Source organism: Nelusetta ayraudi, unplaced genomic scaffold, assembly GCF_046127955.1.
Source record: "Nelusetta ayraudi isolate G7.1 ecotype Tasmania unplaced genomic scaffold, CSIRO-AGI_Nayr_v1 ptg000031l, whole genome shotgun sequence".
Classification (NCBI taxonomy): Eukaryota; Metazoa; Chordata; class Actinopteri; order Tetraodontiformes; family Monacanthidae; genus Nelusetta; species Nelusetta ayraudi.
The window spans coordinates 746,711-760,000 of record NW_027466081.1 but is presented as its reverse complement, the minus strand read 5'-3'; the positions used below and the strand labels follow the sequence as shown (position 1 = coordinate 760,000).

Below are 13,290 nucleotides of genomic sequence, written 5' to 3'. Positions count from 1 at the left end.
AATTAGTACGCAATGCAACTACTCATTGGTGTGTGACTTTCAGTCCATACTGTATTATTCAACCGACATGTTCCACTCTAAGGTTTTTCTTTAGGAATATCATTTGACCCAAATGATCGGGGTGAAGCAAACTGCGCTGTGCACTGCGCTGTGCTGTAACTTCCAGCACAAAAAAACGCCGAAACGATCGCTGCGCCAGAATTCAGGAGTCCGGCGGTGACCAGTGTTCTTTGTTGTTGGGCACTTTTGGCTGTAGAATCGTTCCACGAATAGCTGCCGAACGATGGTGTCGTTCACGCCAGACTTGAAGCGGCACGCACCTCTGCGTCCGGCTCGCGCAGCGATCGTTTCTGCGTTTTTTTGTTTTTGTTTTTGTTTTTAACTGCGCTGTGCTGTAAGTTCCAGCACTGCGCTGTGCATCGCTGTATCGGTCTGTGACAGACGTAAAAAGCGATGCATCTAGATTTAATCCCAAAAGTGCATCGATTCACGGCTGCTCTACCGATGCACTCGCATCGTGCCCGCGCCTGTCTGTGTATCGATACGTATCGGTTAATCTTCCCATCCCTAGTCAGGACGCATCAGCCAATCGGAGTGAGCCGAGACACAGCAGCACTTACGACGCTGTGACGTCACGCTGGGAATAAATTATTTCTGGCCATTGTATTTTTTTTTGTAAGATTAAAAAATAATCACTTAAAAATCTGCAGTAGCATGATGTGTTATGAAAGACGTTTCAGGTCGCAGTTGTCCGATCAGTCGTTTTAGAGGCGTTTATTTTTGTATTGCAGTTTATGGAAAAAATTGTTTTTGGGCCTAGTGGGATTTTTTTTGCTGCAGTACCTCAAGCGGCCACTAGAAGAAGAAAAAAAAACTGGTGTGCCACCATAGAGCCATGGCCCCAGGTCTTCTACTTCTTCCACCTGAAGGGAGTAAACTCATAGCGCCATCCAGGGGCTGATTTAGTTGCTACATCGTATTCAGTTGTATCCAGTGTTTCCGTGTAAATGGGGATATTTTTGTATTTTTGAAGATGGCTTTGTGCAAATTCTTTTGTTTGAGAGTGTTTCCAAAGATGATAGGTTTATAAAAAAAATAAAAGTTTTCTGGAGCCTTTTTAAAAAAAAAAAAGAAAAAAAAGAAAAAAAAAAAAAAAAAGCAACCCCACTCACCTGTTCCATGTTGATCCCTGCGAGGGATTCTTGGAGGTCAGGATCACCAAGACCAAGGTCAGCGTGAAGGCCATCGCCCAGATGAGCCCGCATAGAGCAGTGCTCCACCTGGTGGAACTCAGTCTGCCTTGCGTCCGGCTGCCTTGTTGGATCTTGAGGTAGCGGTCCACGCTGATGAGCCCGAGCAGCGTGACGCTGATGTACATGTTCATGTAGAAGAGGTTGCCCACCACCTTGCACAAGGTGGGGCCCAGGTGCCAGGTGTTCCCCTGGCTGTGGTAGACAATCCTGAAGGGCAGGCACACGACCAGCAGCAGGTCGGCGAAGGCCACGTTTATGAGGAAGACCCGCACCGAGTTCTTCTTGGAGTGGACGCAGAAGAAGACCCACAGCGCCACCAGGTTGCCCACCAGGCCCAGAACGAAGATGACGCTGTAGAGCACGGCCAAGGGGATTTGCAGCGCTTCGTAGTCCACGCAGGTCTCCTGCGGCACAGGAGCCGCCGTGTGGTTCGTGCCGCTGGCCCAGGTGGTCATGACAAAAAGGGAAGTTTTTGGTCTCAGCGGGGACGGAAAAACAGACTCGTTTTTTTCCATGGCGGGGGGAGGGGGTAGGGGGATTTGTTGCTGCAATCAAAAAAAAAAAAGCAGAGGCGAGATTAGGATTTTAATTAAAATTCATGTTTTACAATTTCATAATGTGTGGACGCTTTTTTTATCGTCAAGTTTTATTTGAGTCTCATATTGCTATTGATTTATGTTCAGTTGATTTAATTAGTCCCCTGCAGCCGGAGTAACTCTGACGGATGCATGTCAGAGTTACTTCACTGCTGGCCAATTTTAGTTGCAAGCAGGAAGAATTTAGCTCGCTTACAGTTTGTACAATTTCATATTGTGTGGAGGGTTTCTTTGTCTTGCAGTCGACTTTTATTTGAGTCACATATTGATATTGGCCTATATTTAATTGATTTAGTTAGTCCCCTGCAGCAGGGAAGTAACTCTGACAGATGCGTGTCGAGAGTTACTTCCCCGCAGGCCAATTTTAGCCACAAGCAGGAAGAATTTATCTCACTTCTAACACCGCACGCCCCGTGCGCTGCAGCTGCATCGTGCTTCACCCTCAAACATTGAAAGGTCTGACTCGTGCAACAGTGACGTGCACTCACCCGTGTCACTGAAGGCGACTCGCGTCCATCCAGCTCTCCTCGTTCCTTTCTGCGCCGCGCTGCATTTCTGTCTGGCAATCCCTTGTTCCGCAACTCAGCTCGCTGCGCGTCCTCCTTTTCTTTGATCAATTTTCGTGGACAGCCACAAGGGCAGTATCTCCTCTGTTGCGCAGTGTTTCCGTCAAAGTCGAGATCCCTGTTCCTGCTCCAGCGCGCTCAGCCGCCGCCGCCGCCGTCGGTTGTCTGTGGCCGGTGGAGGTTGAGATGAAAGTAGCAGACTGCTGCGTTGCGTCTCTTGCTTTTGTTTCCTCTCTGTGAGAAACATCCCCCCCCCCCCCCTCCCCCCCAACCTTTGCAATGTGCACATTTGAAAAGCAAAACTCGAAACTGCGGTCTCCTTCCTCCTCCTCCTCCTTCTCCTCCTCCTCCTCTCTCAACCCCACGCAGGACTTTGCTGAGTTCAGAATGCAGACCCTCTGATTACACACGTCGCCAGCAAGTGGGATTACAGAGCTTGCGTGGCTTGCGTATACACAATACGCTCTCCACACAGGGCTCTAATTATAAATTTGAGGCATAAGCACGAGGACCAATTCGAGAAAGGAAAAAACATACCGCTGCTATACCACCGTTGGCCTCTGTGCCAAAACGTTTGTAAAGGGTAAGATTTGAATTGCCAAAGTGGCAGAAAGATATTTTAACCTGCACGCAAAAATATGAACGTTGATTGTCTGTATTTAATGACAGTTTGGCCTCTGCAGCCGCAGCTGAAGGATTATCGCTGTATGCGAGTCGATTCAAATTGAAGAGGCGAGAGTGAAGGAGTTCTTTGAAATCAAATATTAGCTTATCGTTTGTGCGTGTGTGTGTGTGTGGTCACGACGAAGGACTGGGTGTATCCAATGCAATTTGATGTTGTGACTTATAGGAAGCCCCTCTTTAATCAGCAAGTCTTGCCTTCTGTTTATCTCTCCTACGCAGCCCCACTGTGTGCTGCTGGCCTCTAAAGAGAACTCGGCCCCGGTGAAGCTGGGGGGATTTGGTGTTGCCATCCAGCTTGGAGAGTCGGGACTGGTCGCCGGAGGTACAGCGGATTGTTGCATTTGTCGCACGGGCACATTCATTCAATGGGTTATTTTCTCGTAGAGCATTTGTTGAAATTATTATTTTGTCTTTGCAATGTTTTACAGTGTTACTGCTAATCATCAGACATTTTCCCTCCGATAAAGTCTTATTTCAAAATGTGTTAGCATATGCACGTCAAGGCAACATGTTTCCCTTCCATGTTTTCCATTAGCTTAGATTAGAAAAAGAATTTGTCTTAATTTCAGAATTTTTATATAAGTTTGATAAATTGTAGTGCCATTTTGTGCAGGTGCTTGCATGTTGCCAGTCTGTCCTGCTTGAAACAAAGTGCCTGCCGGTTCACCTGCGTATTGCTTTGACCGATGTGTTGAATAATCAATTAAAAATGGCATTGTTGAAAATAAACACTTAAAAACCTCATTTACACCGAAAATAAACAAAAATGCCAGACACATGTTGCTCCTATGTTTTGTTTGAAAATTGAGAAATTTTAAAATTTTGAAAATTTTTATCCAATGAATTCTTATTCATTTTTAAATAATAAAATATTGGTTTAGTGAAAATATTAGTGTTTTAAAAAACAATTTATTACACAACTATAATGCTCAGAAATTATTAAACAAAAACACTTATGAGCAGCAACAGTCCAAATGAATATAAAACCAACTGTTTTTTGCTGGTGCACTAAGTATATTGCGGAACAAATAGCGCGGAAACATCATTACCTTCGGTCTTCAAAATAGGAAGCCACGTTAACAGACACTTCCCCCTAGTCAAAAAACATTTTGAGGAATAAAGAAATGACAGAAAGACAGAATGATTGAGTGATCATGTGTGCCGCCTTCCACTCACGCTGCCACGTCTGTCTCCGTCTCTCCTCAGGCCGCGTGGGGACCCCTCACTTCATGGCCCCGGAGGTGGTGAAGAGAGAGCCGTATGGTAAACCGGTGGACGTGTGGGGCTGTGGAGTCATTCTCTTCATCCTTCTCTCAGGGTGTCTGCCTTTCTACGGCACAAAGGACCGTCTCTTTGAAGCCATCTGTAGAGGCAAATACAAGGTCGGCGCTCCCCAGTAATTCAGTGAAAAGTGCAACACTGTTTCATTCTGTGGGTTTTTTTTTTCTCTTAGTCATACATGTACAGTAAGCACAGGAGCGAACCGCTATGCGACAGAGAAAAAAAAACGGAAGAAGCGAAAAGGCCATAGTTCATATACTGTATGTATAGGAGCAAAATAGTGAATTGAAACTAGGGTAGCATGAATTTGGTGGTTTTTGATTTTTTTGGGGGGGTTAACTACAAAAAACAAGTGGCATTGTGTTGTCAAGTGGCATTTCACAACCTTCTAGAGCGATGAATCACTTGGATAGTTTATGGCGGCGCGGCGTTGTAGAGGAAAATGTGCCCGGCCCGAAGGACCGAGTCTGGCGAAGACTCGATTGTTCTTCGTATGTTTATTATTATTTACAAAACATGCTCCAAAAGTCACCAGATTTGGCACAGAGGTAGAAACTGGTACAAAATCAAAGAAAATTAAAGCTGCAAGCAGCGTTTGCGGAACTGAGCCGCCGTGGCCGACACCGACCCCAGGTGGGTACTGCGAGTGGAATTTGAAACTGCGAAGCCGCGCCGTTTCCAAGCGACTGACTTTCTCCCTCGTGGCCTTTTTAGAAATCGAAAATCTCACTCCCCACCCTCCCACCCCCACTCCCCACCCCTCAACGCTGTGTTTACACCAGAGAGAGGGGGAAATCGATTTGACACCTTTCTTACATCATGCAAACGAATAAATCCTGGATTCGATATATAAAACTGATTTATTGTGCAGCCCTGATTTAAACAACTTCAAAGTGTGTAAATTGAATATAGACTCTGCAGATTCCGATGCAACATTGTCCCATCTGAGTGCACACGCAATTTTGAATTCAACCCACTGTAGCTCGGTTGTACTTAAAGATCTCGGTTGTCTATATATGTGTGTGTGTGTGTGCAGATGAATCCCCGACAGTGGGCCCAAATATCAGAGAGTGCAAAGGATCTAGTGAGGCGAATGCTGATGTTGGACCCAGCTGAGAGGATTACTGTCTATGAAGCTCTGAACCATCCCTGGCTCAAGGTAAAGTCTGCGCTTCATTCACAGTGAGACATCAAACATCATCTAGTACAGCGTTTCTCAACTGGTGGGTCGCGGAACTGTTTTGATTTGATCCTATATATACTGTACATATATTTATAGAGAGCATGATAGAAAGTGGGATAGCATTTTTATTTTTGTGGAATAAATTTGGGCCTTGATTTCATGATAAGAAAAAAAAAATGTGGGTCCTACGACTCCACCAGTTGAGCACCACTGGTCTAGTACGACATCTTGGTTGTTGATGGTAAATTGTGCGACCAAAATATTTGTCAATATTCTCCCCCCATTAGTTCTAATGTGTTTTGAGATTTGAAAAGAGTTTTTAAAGTCAGTGAAATGGTTTGGAAGGTGTGCTGTCTTTTACATTTACCCACTAAGCTTTCTGCAGAAACCAGAAGTACAGCAGAGCAAATGGTGATTCTTTAAGGCTCTTATTTCCACGCCTAAAAACCACTTGCATATGAAACAAAAATGTCTGCTTCTTAATTTCTCATAAATGGCTTTGTATGCGGAATTTAACTGGTTGCAGCTTTTAAGCCATGTTTTTCTTTGCCTTTTCTGTTGGACCTTGCAGGAGAGGGACCGTTACGCCTACAAAATCCACCTTCCCGAAACTGTGGAACAGCTGAGAAAGTTCAACTCAAGGAGGAAGCTCAAGGTTTGCGCTCTTGGCTCTTCCCCATTAGTACCGCTGGGCATCGTTCAACAGAAATTTGACGCGATGCCAGTTTTGACACCTTGGTAGCAGATGTTTTAAAACCAATTTGAACAGCCACAACAATACCTTTTCGTTACAGCACACAACTTTTATTTTAAATTTTACTTGGTGGTGTAGCTGGTGAAAGCCAATCACCAGCGACTTTAGATCTCGACACATGTAAGGTGATGATTGTTGGCTCGCAGAAGATTTGCTTTCTTGAATATCGTAATTTGGCACAGAAATATTATACATTTTGTATATATATACATTTTTAATTCGGGACTGAGCCCCAGCGCAGACCTGCTGTAAACAGAGCAGGCCTTCGCCAGGGCGAAGACTCAATTGTTCGTCGTATGTTTATTATAATTTACAAAACATGCTCTAAAAGTCGCTCCCCAGTAATTCAGTGAAAAGTGCAACACTGTTTCATTCTGTGGGTTTTTTTTTCTCTTAGTCATACATGTACAGTAAGCACAGGAGCGAACCGCTATGCGACAGAGAAAAAAAAACGGAAGAAGCGAAAAGGCCATAGTTCATATACTGTATGTATAGGAGCAAAATAGTGAATTGAAACTAGGGCAGCATGAATTTGGTGATTTTTGATTTTTTTGGGGGGGTTAACTACAAAAAACAACAAAATAATTCCAAATATTTTGTTTGCCTTGGGAATGAAGTAAAACTGAAAGATATGTGTGTTGTCAAGTGGCATTTCACAACCTTCTAGAGCGATGAATCACTTGGATAGTTTATGGCGGCGCGGCGTCGTAGAGGAAAATGTGCCCGGCCCGAAGGACCGAGTCTGGCGAAGACTCGATTGTTCTTCGTATGTTTATTATTATTTACAAAACATGCTCCAAAAGTCACCAGATTTGGCACAGAGGTAGAAACTGGTACAAAATCAAAGAAAATTAAAGCTGCAAGCAGCGTTTGCGGAACTGAGCCGCCGTGGCCGACACAGGCCCCTGATGACCCACAATCTCTGCCGACGCCTGCAATTGACTCCCGTCCTCTGCCGACCCCCGCTGCTGACTGTGAAAGAAGTCTATGCAAGTGATGCAGATTTTTCCCCTCCAGTTTTTTTTTGTTGTTTTTTTTGCTTTTTGGATGAGGCTGTCAAATGTAAATTATAGGCCTTGATGAGACAAACACGTGGGTGTTTGAATGACGTCTGTAGGACTCCCCTAAAGGAAACTGCAGCCATTTATGTGTGTGTTGAAAAAGAGGGAGAAGAGGTCTAATTAATCATCATAAGCCTGTGTATGCAAATGATGCAGATTTTTTAACTCCACCTAACTCACCTAAATCTAGGTGAGGAATATGATGGTGATGATGATGATGATGATGATGATGGTGGTAATGTTGATGGTGATAGCGATGATGAGGATTAATGATGATGATGGTAATGGTGATTATGTTAAAGATGATGGTGATGATGGTGGTGGTGATGATGATGATTGTGATAATGTTGATGGTGCTGATGGTGATGATGATTGTGATAATGTTGATGGTGATAGTGACGGTGATGATGAGGATCAATGATGATCATGGTAATGGTGATTATGTTGAAGATGATGATGATGGGAGAAGGGTTTTGGTTTTTTTAACGCACACCTGGATGCTCCTCTTCATCGCAGGGCGCCGTCCTGGCCGCCGTGTCCAGCCACAAGTTCAACTCCTTCTACGGAGACCCTCCAGAGGAGCTGCACGACTTCTCCGAAGACCCCACCTCGTCAGGTACAGAGCTGCGGATTTTGCTCGAGAGGCATGAGCGTCTGACTCACTTCCTTCCTCTGGCTTCCATTCTGTGGCTTGTGGTTTGGCGCAGATCAGCTTGCGTGTCATCGTCCTACAGAGCCACACACGACTATCAGGTTTTCACACCAGGGAAAAGAACATGTTCTTTGTTGACGCAGCAGTTCCTCTTGTACTGACGGTCAGTGTTAGGCAATCGCACACAGAGGAAGTTTGCTTCTTTTTTTTCTTTTTTTTTTGCTACGTGCTACATTAATTAGTAGTTTATGTTTCATTGTTTTTCCTCTTCGAACCTCACTTGAGTCGGTCAACCTGCTAATCTGTCCACATCCAGGCCCACCCACTGGTTCCTGCTAGTTGGTTCAGAAAAAAAAAAGTCTAATTTCTTTGGGCTCTTAATAAATCAGGCCCTCAGTGTTCTGTGAAATTAAGATCAATCTTTTTCCTACCACGCGCAAGCTGCATTTCCATTCGCCACTATCCAAACTGATTTGTACGGTATTATTATCTTGTTGTCTGCTTTTGATTGACATTGAAATTGTGTTTGCATTTAAAATCCTGTGGTTCTCTTTCTCTGTCTGCTTCCGCCCCTTTGCTTCTGACACGCTAGGACTGTTAGCGGCAGAACGTAGGTACCCAAGGGTGGTTTGTGTATGTTGTGAATGACCCGTGGTATTGTTTTACTGCTCACTCTTTGTTCCTGCTCCGTTCATTTACACCCATTTAAGAGCATCACTGTATATTTTAGAGCTTAGCTTGTTTGAGTGAGCTGCCTCTTCATACATAGCAAGAAGGCCTTGAAGTGATGATGGTGACTAATGTGTGTGTGTGTGTGTGTGTGTGTGTGTGTGCGCTCTCCACAGGGGCTGTGTCTCAGGTGTTGGACAGTTTAGAGGAAATCCATGCTTTGACTGACTGCAGTGAGAAAGATCTGGATTTCCTCCACAGCGTTTTCCAGGACCAGCATCTACACACGCTGTTGGATGTAGGTGACACACTTTTCCAAAGTTGCAAAACTGAAATCCAATCTGTCACACAGTTTTGAAAAGCAATTCCAATATGTCTCTGATTTGTTTTTGTTTTGTTTTTGTTGTTTTTTTTGTTTTTTAAAAGAAACAATTTTAAATGATTTGTTCTCGGGAAATAAAGTTTCTCCTCACATTTGCACCACCGTACCTAAGTAGAGCGGCATCAGTAAATAGTACCATGTGTCTTCTCATCACAAGTCTTCATCAGCAATGTTGTCAAAGTCAGGAGGGATTCATTCATTGGCCATTGATCCGAACGTTTCCGCTTTTGGATTTATGTCTTTTTCCCCAGAAAAGACATAAATCCAATTCAAAACCAAAGACATAATGAGCTCAATTGATCTTATTTCCCCAGTTGGCCGAAGATCACTCACTACCCAAGACTTTGTAGTGCGCCCTGCCGGTGTTTTTCCTCCTCTTCCCGCTGAAACCAACAAGTGCAAACTTTAAAAACATTTCCCTGTGCGCCGTGTGAAAGCTGACCGAGTCGCTGTGAGGTCGCGGGTCTGGCCCAAGTGTGTTTGTGTCAGAGGGCGTCCGGCGGTGGGGGTCGAGCTGCAGATGTCCCCTTTTCAGCCTCAGTTTTTTTACACCCTGCCCCGAGAAGAAGGAGGCGGGGGTCGGAAGAGTGCGGCCTCAGAGCGAGGAGAGAGAAAGGCTTCTATTGTCAGGCCTCGGCGCCGTTCACAGAAGGCACCGTCGCCGCCGTCACTCCCTCGTGGCGCAGCTGAAAAGTGGCCGGTCGATGCAAACACACACACACACGCACACACAGACAGAAGCAGGAGTCGTGGTCGCAGGGGAGCCGACCGAGTTCCAAACTCTTGATTCTCGCCGCCTCACCGGTAAGAAGAGCCTTCCGATTCTTAGGTCGCGCTGATAGTTTGATGCAGTTTCGATACAATGCAATGCAAAAGTCATCGCGTCATTGCATTGCGGCTGTTTGGGCCTGCGGTGGTGAGAATGAGGCTGTTCACTGAAGTGATTTTGATGTTCTTATAAAAAGCTATGCAAAGAAATTAGCCAGTTAGCCAGTTAGCAATTAGCAGTGTTTTTCAACCTTTTTGGAGCCACGGCACGCCACCGACCAAAACCGTTATAAAAAGACACTTTTTTCCCCTAATAATAACAATATAGTCTCTTAATTATTTCTACTCGGTCGGAGTGAAACCTGGGCTGGATTAGATGCTCACAAAGCTGATATCCCGGGGAGGAAAACAGGCTGACAGTCCATTTAAAGCACAGCCACTCCACAGTGGAATGTTGTTGTTTTTTTAGACCACTTAAGTGAAATTGGATCATTTTTCACAGCACACCTGACATTATCTCACTGTATGCTAGCCTGCCGCGGCACAGTGGTTGAAACACGCCAACTTTAGAGGAACGACTGTCCGGTCCGATTGCACTCATCTATCAGACGGTTACGTGTCACCCTGTTTCTCGTACTGGATTGCCGGAGCGGTGCTCCCCTGTGGAGACACAAAGAAGCGCTGAGTTTCGACTTTGTATTCTAAAGAGTAAAATGGCTTTATTTATTCTGAATGTTTGTCCAGACGCAAAGTTGGGAGCTGCGTTTTTCCCAATTTTTCCTTGGAGGGACCATAAAAAAAAAAAAAAAAACACTATACTTTTTTTTTTTTTTTTTTGTCCAGAAGGTCCACTTCCAACACTCAAGAAGCGGTTTGAAAGCAGGTGTTTTCACATCCTGCAAAACACAGTTTCACTTCTTTTTCCAGGGTGTAAACCAGGGCTCGGCAAACCTTTCGACCGGTGGGGCCACAAATGGAGTGTTTTGGTGAGCCACCTCATAGGAGGTAAAAATCTATCATTGGACATGGAGAAAACGTGCTTTTATGTCAATTGAAAATGAGCAAAAGCATTCCAACAACACTATTGTCATTGAGGCCCTACGGTATTTATTAGCTCTTTATTGATATGACTCTTAAACCACTGGAAAAATGAATGAAATACAGCTATGTTATGACTTACTTACTGTTAATATCATGTCTTCAAGTTGGGCGGGCCGGATTAAAAACCTTAACGGGCCCGCATACCGGTCCCCGAGCCGTAGTTTGCCCACGCCTGGTGTAAACAGAGCAGCGTTGAGCCTCGGCAGCGAAGCAGGCGGCACAGAAACACAGCTCGTCTCATGTGGGACTCTCGGTGTCTGCCGCCGACTGTTGTCTTTGTGTGCTGTTTGTGTCGGGGCGCCATGGCGGCCTCCTTGGAAGAGAAACGCAGCGGACGACTCGCTCATCTTCTGCCGCGTCGGCAGGCGTTCTCAGGTGGCCGCCAGCCTGTAGCCTTACTGGAGTGCTGGTTATTTGGGGGGGGGGGGATCACCAAAGTCAGGATAGGCCATGTGCGTTTTCAATAAAGCAGATTTGTTTTTTCTTAAATCAAGTAACTGTATTTCCTGAAATAAGATTGTTGATCTCGTACGGGGAAAAAAAACCACACAGAGGCTTAAAAACCCATTTTTGCGTCATAAAAAGCCTCATTTCATCTGACATTTGACTCAAAGCAAGATTTTTCTTTCCCAGTCTTTTTTCATTTAGCAAGATATTTAAGATGCACTGCCTAAAAAAAAAAAAACAAGCCCCAATATCTAAGTGAGACATTACTCATTAGGTGATTGCGTCTTACATGACGTACTTTTCCTAGAAATTAAGACCGTGCGTGGGCGAAGCGCGGCCCGTGAAGCTTTTTAATCTGGCCTGCCGAACTCGGTGTTTGAAGAGTCATTAAATAGTGGATAGTGGATTAAAGATAATAGTGGATAAATAGTGGATAAATAGTGGATAAATAGTGGATAAATAGTGGATTAAAGATGCAAAAAGCAATCGCCGTGACCGATGCCCCAAGTCGTCCTGATAAAAAAAAAAAAAAAAAAAAAAAGACGGCGAGTCAAGCTTTTGGGGACTTTTTCCGCAGGTTTGGACTTCAAAAACGCGAATGACGCATCTGGTGATGAAAGCGGTTCGGGTGCTCAGCGTCAAACGGACAAAATGACGCACGCGATCCGTCCGCTTTGGCGTAGTAACGGGTACGGGCAGATCACAGGCGTCTGCCAAGCCTTGATACTGATTGTGGTGGTTTGCGTGTTCATGCGGCGCGTCCAGGGTGCTGCAGGCGTCGAAGCCGTTTTATGCCTCGTTTGTGTTTATTTTAAAAAAAAAAAAAAAAAAAAAAGGGGGGAAATCATCAACGTGGAGATGGCGTACGCGTGCCTGCATATCGCCACCGACATTCATTCGTGTGTTTTATTTGCGCCGCTCACGTGCAATCTTAGGAGGGCAAACCCACGACACGCGCAGTCTGTTTGCGTGATCAATTGATCGCTTTTGATTTCTTACCTTATCCACATGTTGGTAAATCAGACCCACAATGATTTGAGAAATTAAACTTTGTACTGTTGCCTTCCTATTCGAATGGTTGTCTTTTAGTTTTTTTTTTTATGCAAAGGGTTTTTTTTGTTTGTTTGTTTGTTTGTTTAGTTGTCTGCCCAAATGATTTTTTTTTTATTTTTTATAATGTTTCGGTTCAGTTTTTTGTGTTTTCTGAAAATCCTGAAGAGCGCTATGACATTGTTCTAGTTCACTATTCCAACCGCCAGTAGTGTTTTTACGATATAGTAAACTTGTTAATCTCTCTGGAACTCACTCCCACCGGACATACGCAACACTGACTCTCTACCGATTTTCAAATCCACACTCAAAACTCATCTCTTCATGATTGCCCACTCGCTTTAACTGCCTGGATTCTCGGTTTATTTTTTATTTATTTATTTTTCCTGTATCATTAATTGTGTGTGCTTAACTGTATGTGCTTTTATGTGTTTTTTCTCTGTTGTTTTATTGCCTCTCTTTGTACGGTGTCCTTGAGAGTTTTGAAAGGTGCTTTTAAATAAAATGTAATATTATTATTATTATTATTATTAATCTGCCAGCGAGTTTTGATCATTTTGACTTTGCTTACAAAGGATAAATGTCGATGCCCTTCCAAAATGACTGAATGTCTGAATTGCCTTCTTTCGTGTGTCTATTTCAGCTCTACGATAAAATCAACACCAAGTCATCTCCGCAGATCAGAAATCCCACCAGTGATGCTGTGCAGAAAGCCAAAGAGGTGAGATAACAGCCGCAGCATTGGCCAACACTGCTGCCCTGACATCTGTGTTCGTCACGATTTACAGAACCTGACTTCGGCTTTAACCTCACCCTTCCTCCTCTTCACTGACACTAACATCC

At 44.3% G+C, this 13,290-nt stretch overlaps 2 protein-coding genes across 15 annotated transcripts in view; one reads left to right on the top strand and one right to left on the bottom strand.

The window, feature by feature from the left end:
* gpr34b (G protein-coupled receptor 34b) overlaps window positions 1-2,669 on the bottom strand; it is a 4,656-nt gene extending 1,987 nt beyond the window's left edge. Inside the window, exons 1-2 of the mRNA XM_076030748.1 lie at window positions 2,338-2,669; window positions 1,173-1,798 (exon numbers count right to left, since the gene is read on the bottom strand). Coding sequence (XP_075886863.1) covers window positions 1,173-1,768 — 596 coding nt within the window. The 5' untranslated portion in view covers window positions 1,769-1,798; window positions 2,338-2,669. The remainder of the gene's footprint in view (window positions 1-1,172; window positions 1,799-2,337) is intronic.
* The window catches only part of caska (calcium/calmodulin-dependent serine protein kinase a), a 99,599-nt gene that overhangs the window by 58,049 nt on the left and 28,260 nt on the right, over window positions 1-13,290 (top strand). For 9 of the 14 annotated variants that reach the window (XM_076030737.1, XM_076030733.1, XM_076030726.1 and 6 more), the window contains exons 6-13: window positions 3,319-3,421; window positions 4,306-4,481; window positions 5,417-5,539; window positions 6,135-6,218; window positions 7,895-7,994; window positions 8,623-8,640; window positions 8,876-8,997; window positions 13,091-13,168. In XM_076030737.1, the coding sequence (XP_075886852.1) occupies window positions 3,319-3,421; window positions 4,306-4,481; window positions 5,417-5,539; window positions 6,135-6,218; window positions 7,895-7,994; window positions 8,623-8,640; window positions 8,876-8,997; window positions 13,091-13,168 (804 nt within the window). The remainder of the gene's footprint in view (window positions 1-3,318; window positions 3,422-4,305; window positions 4,482-5,416; window positions 5,540-6,134; window positions 6,219-7,894; window positions 7,995-8,622; window positions 8,641-8,875; window positions 8,998-13,090; window positions 13,169-13,290) is intronic. The other 5 variants (XM_076030739.1, XM_076030730.1, XM_076030727.1 and 2 more) reach the window with 1 other exon arrangement.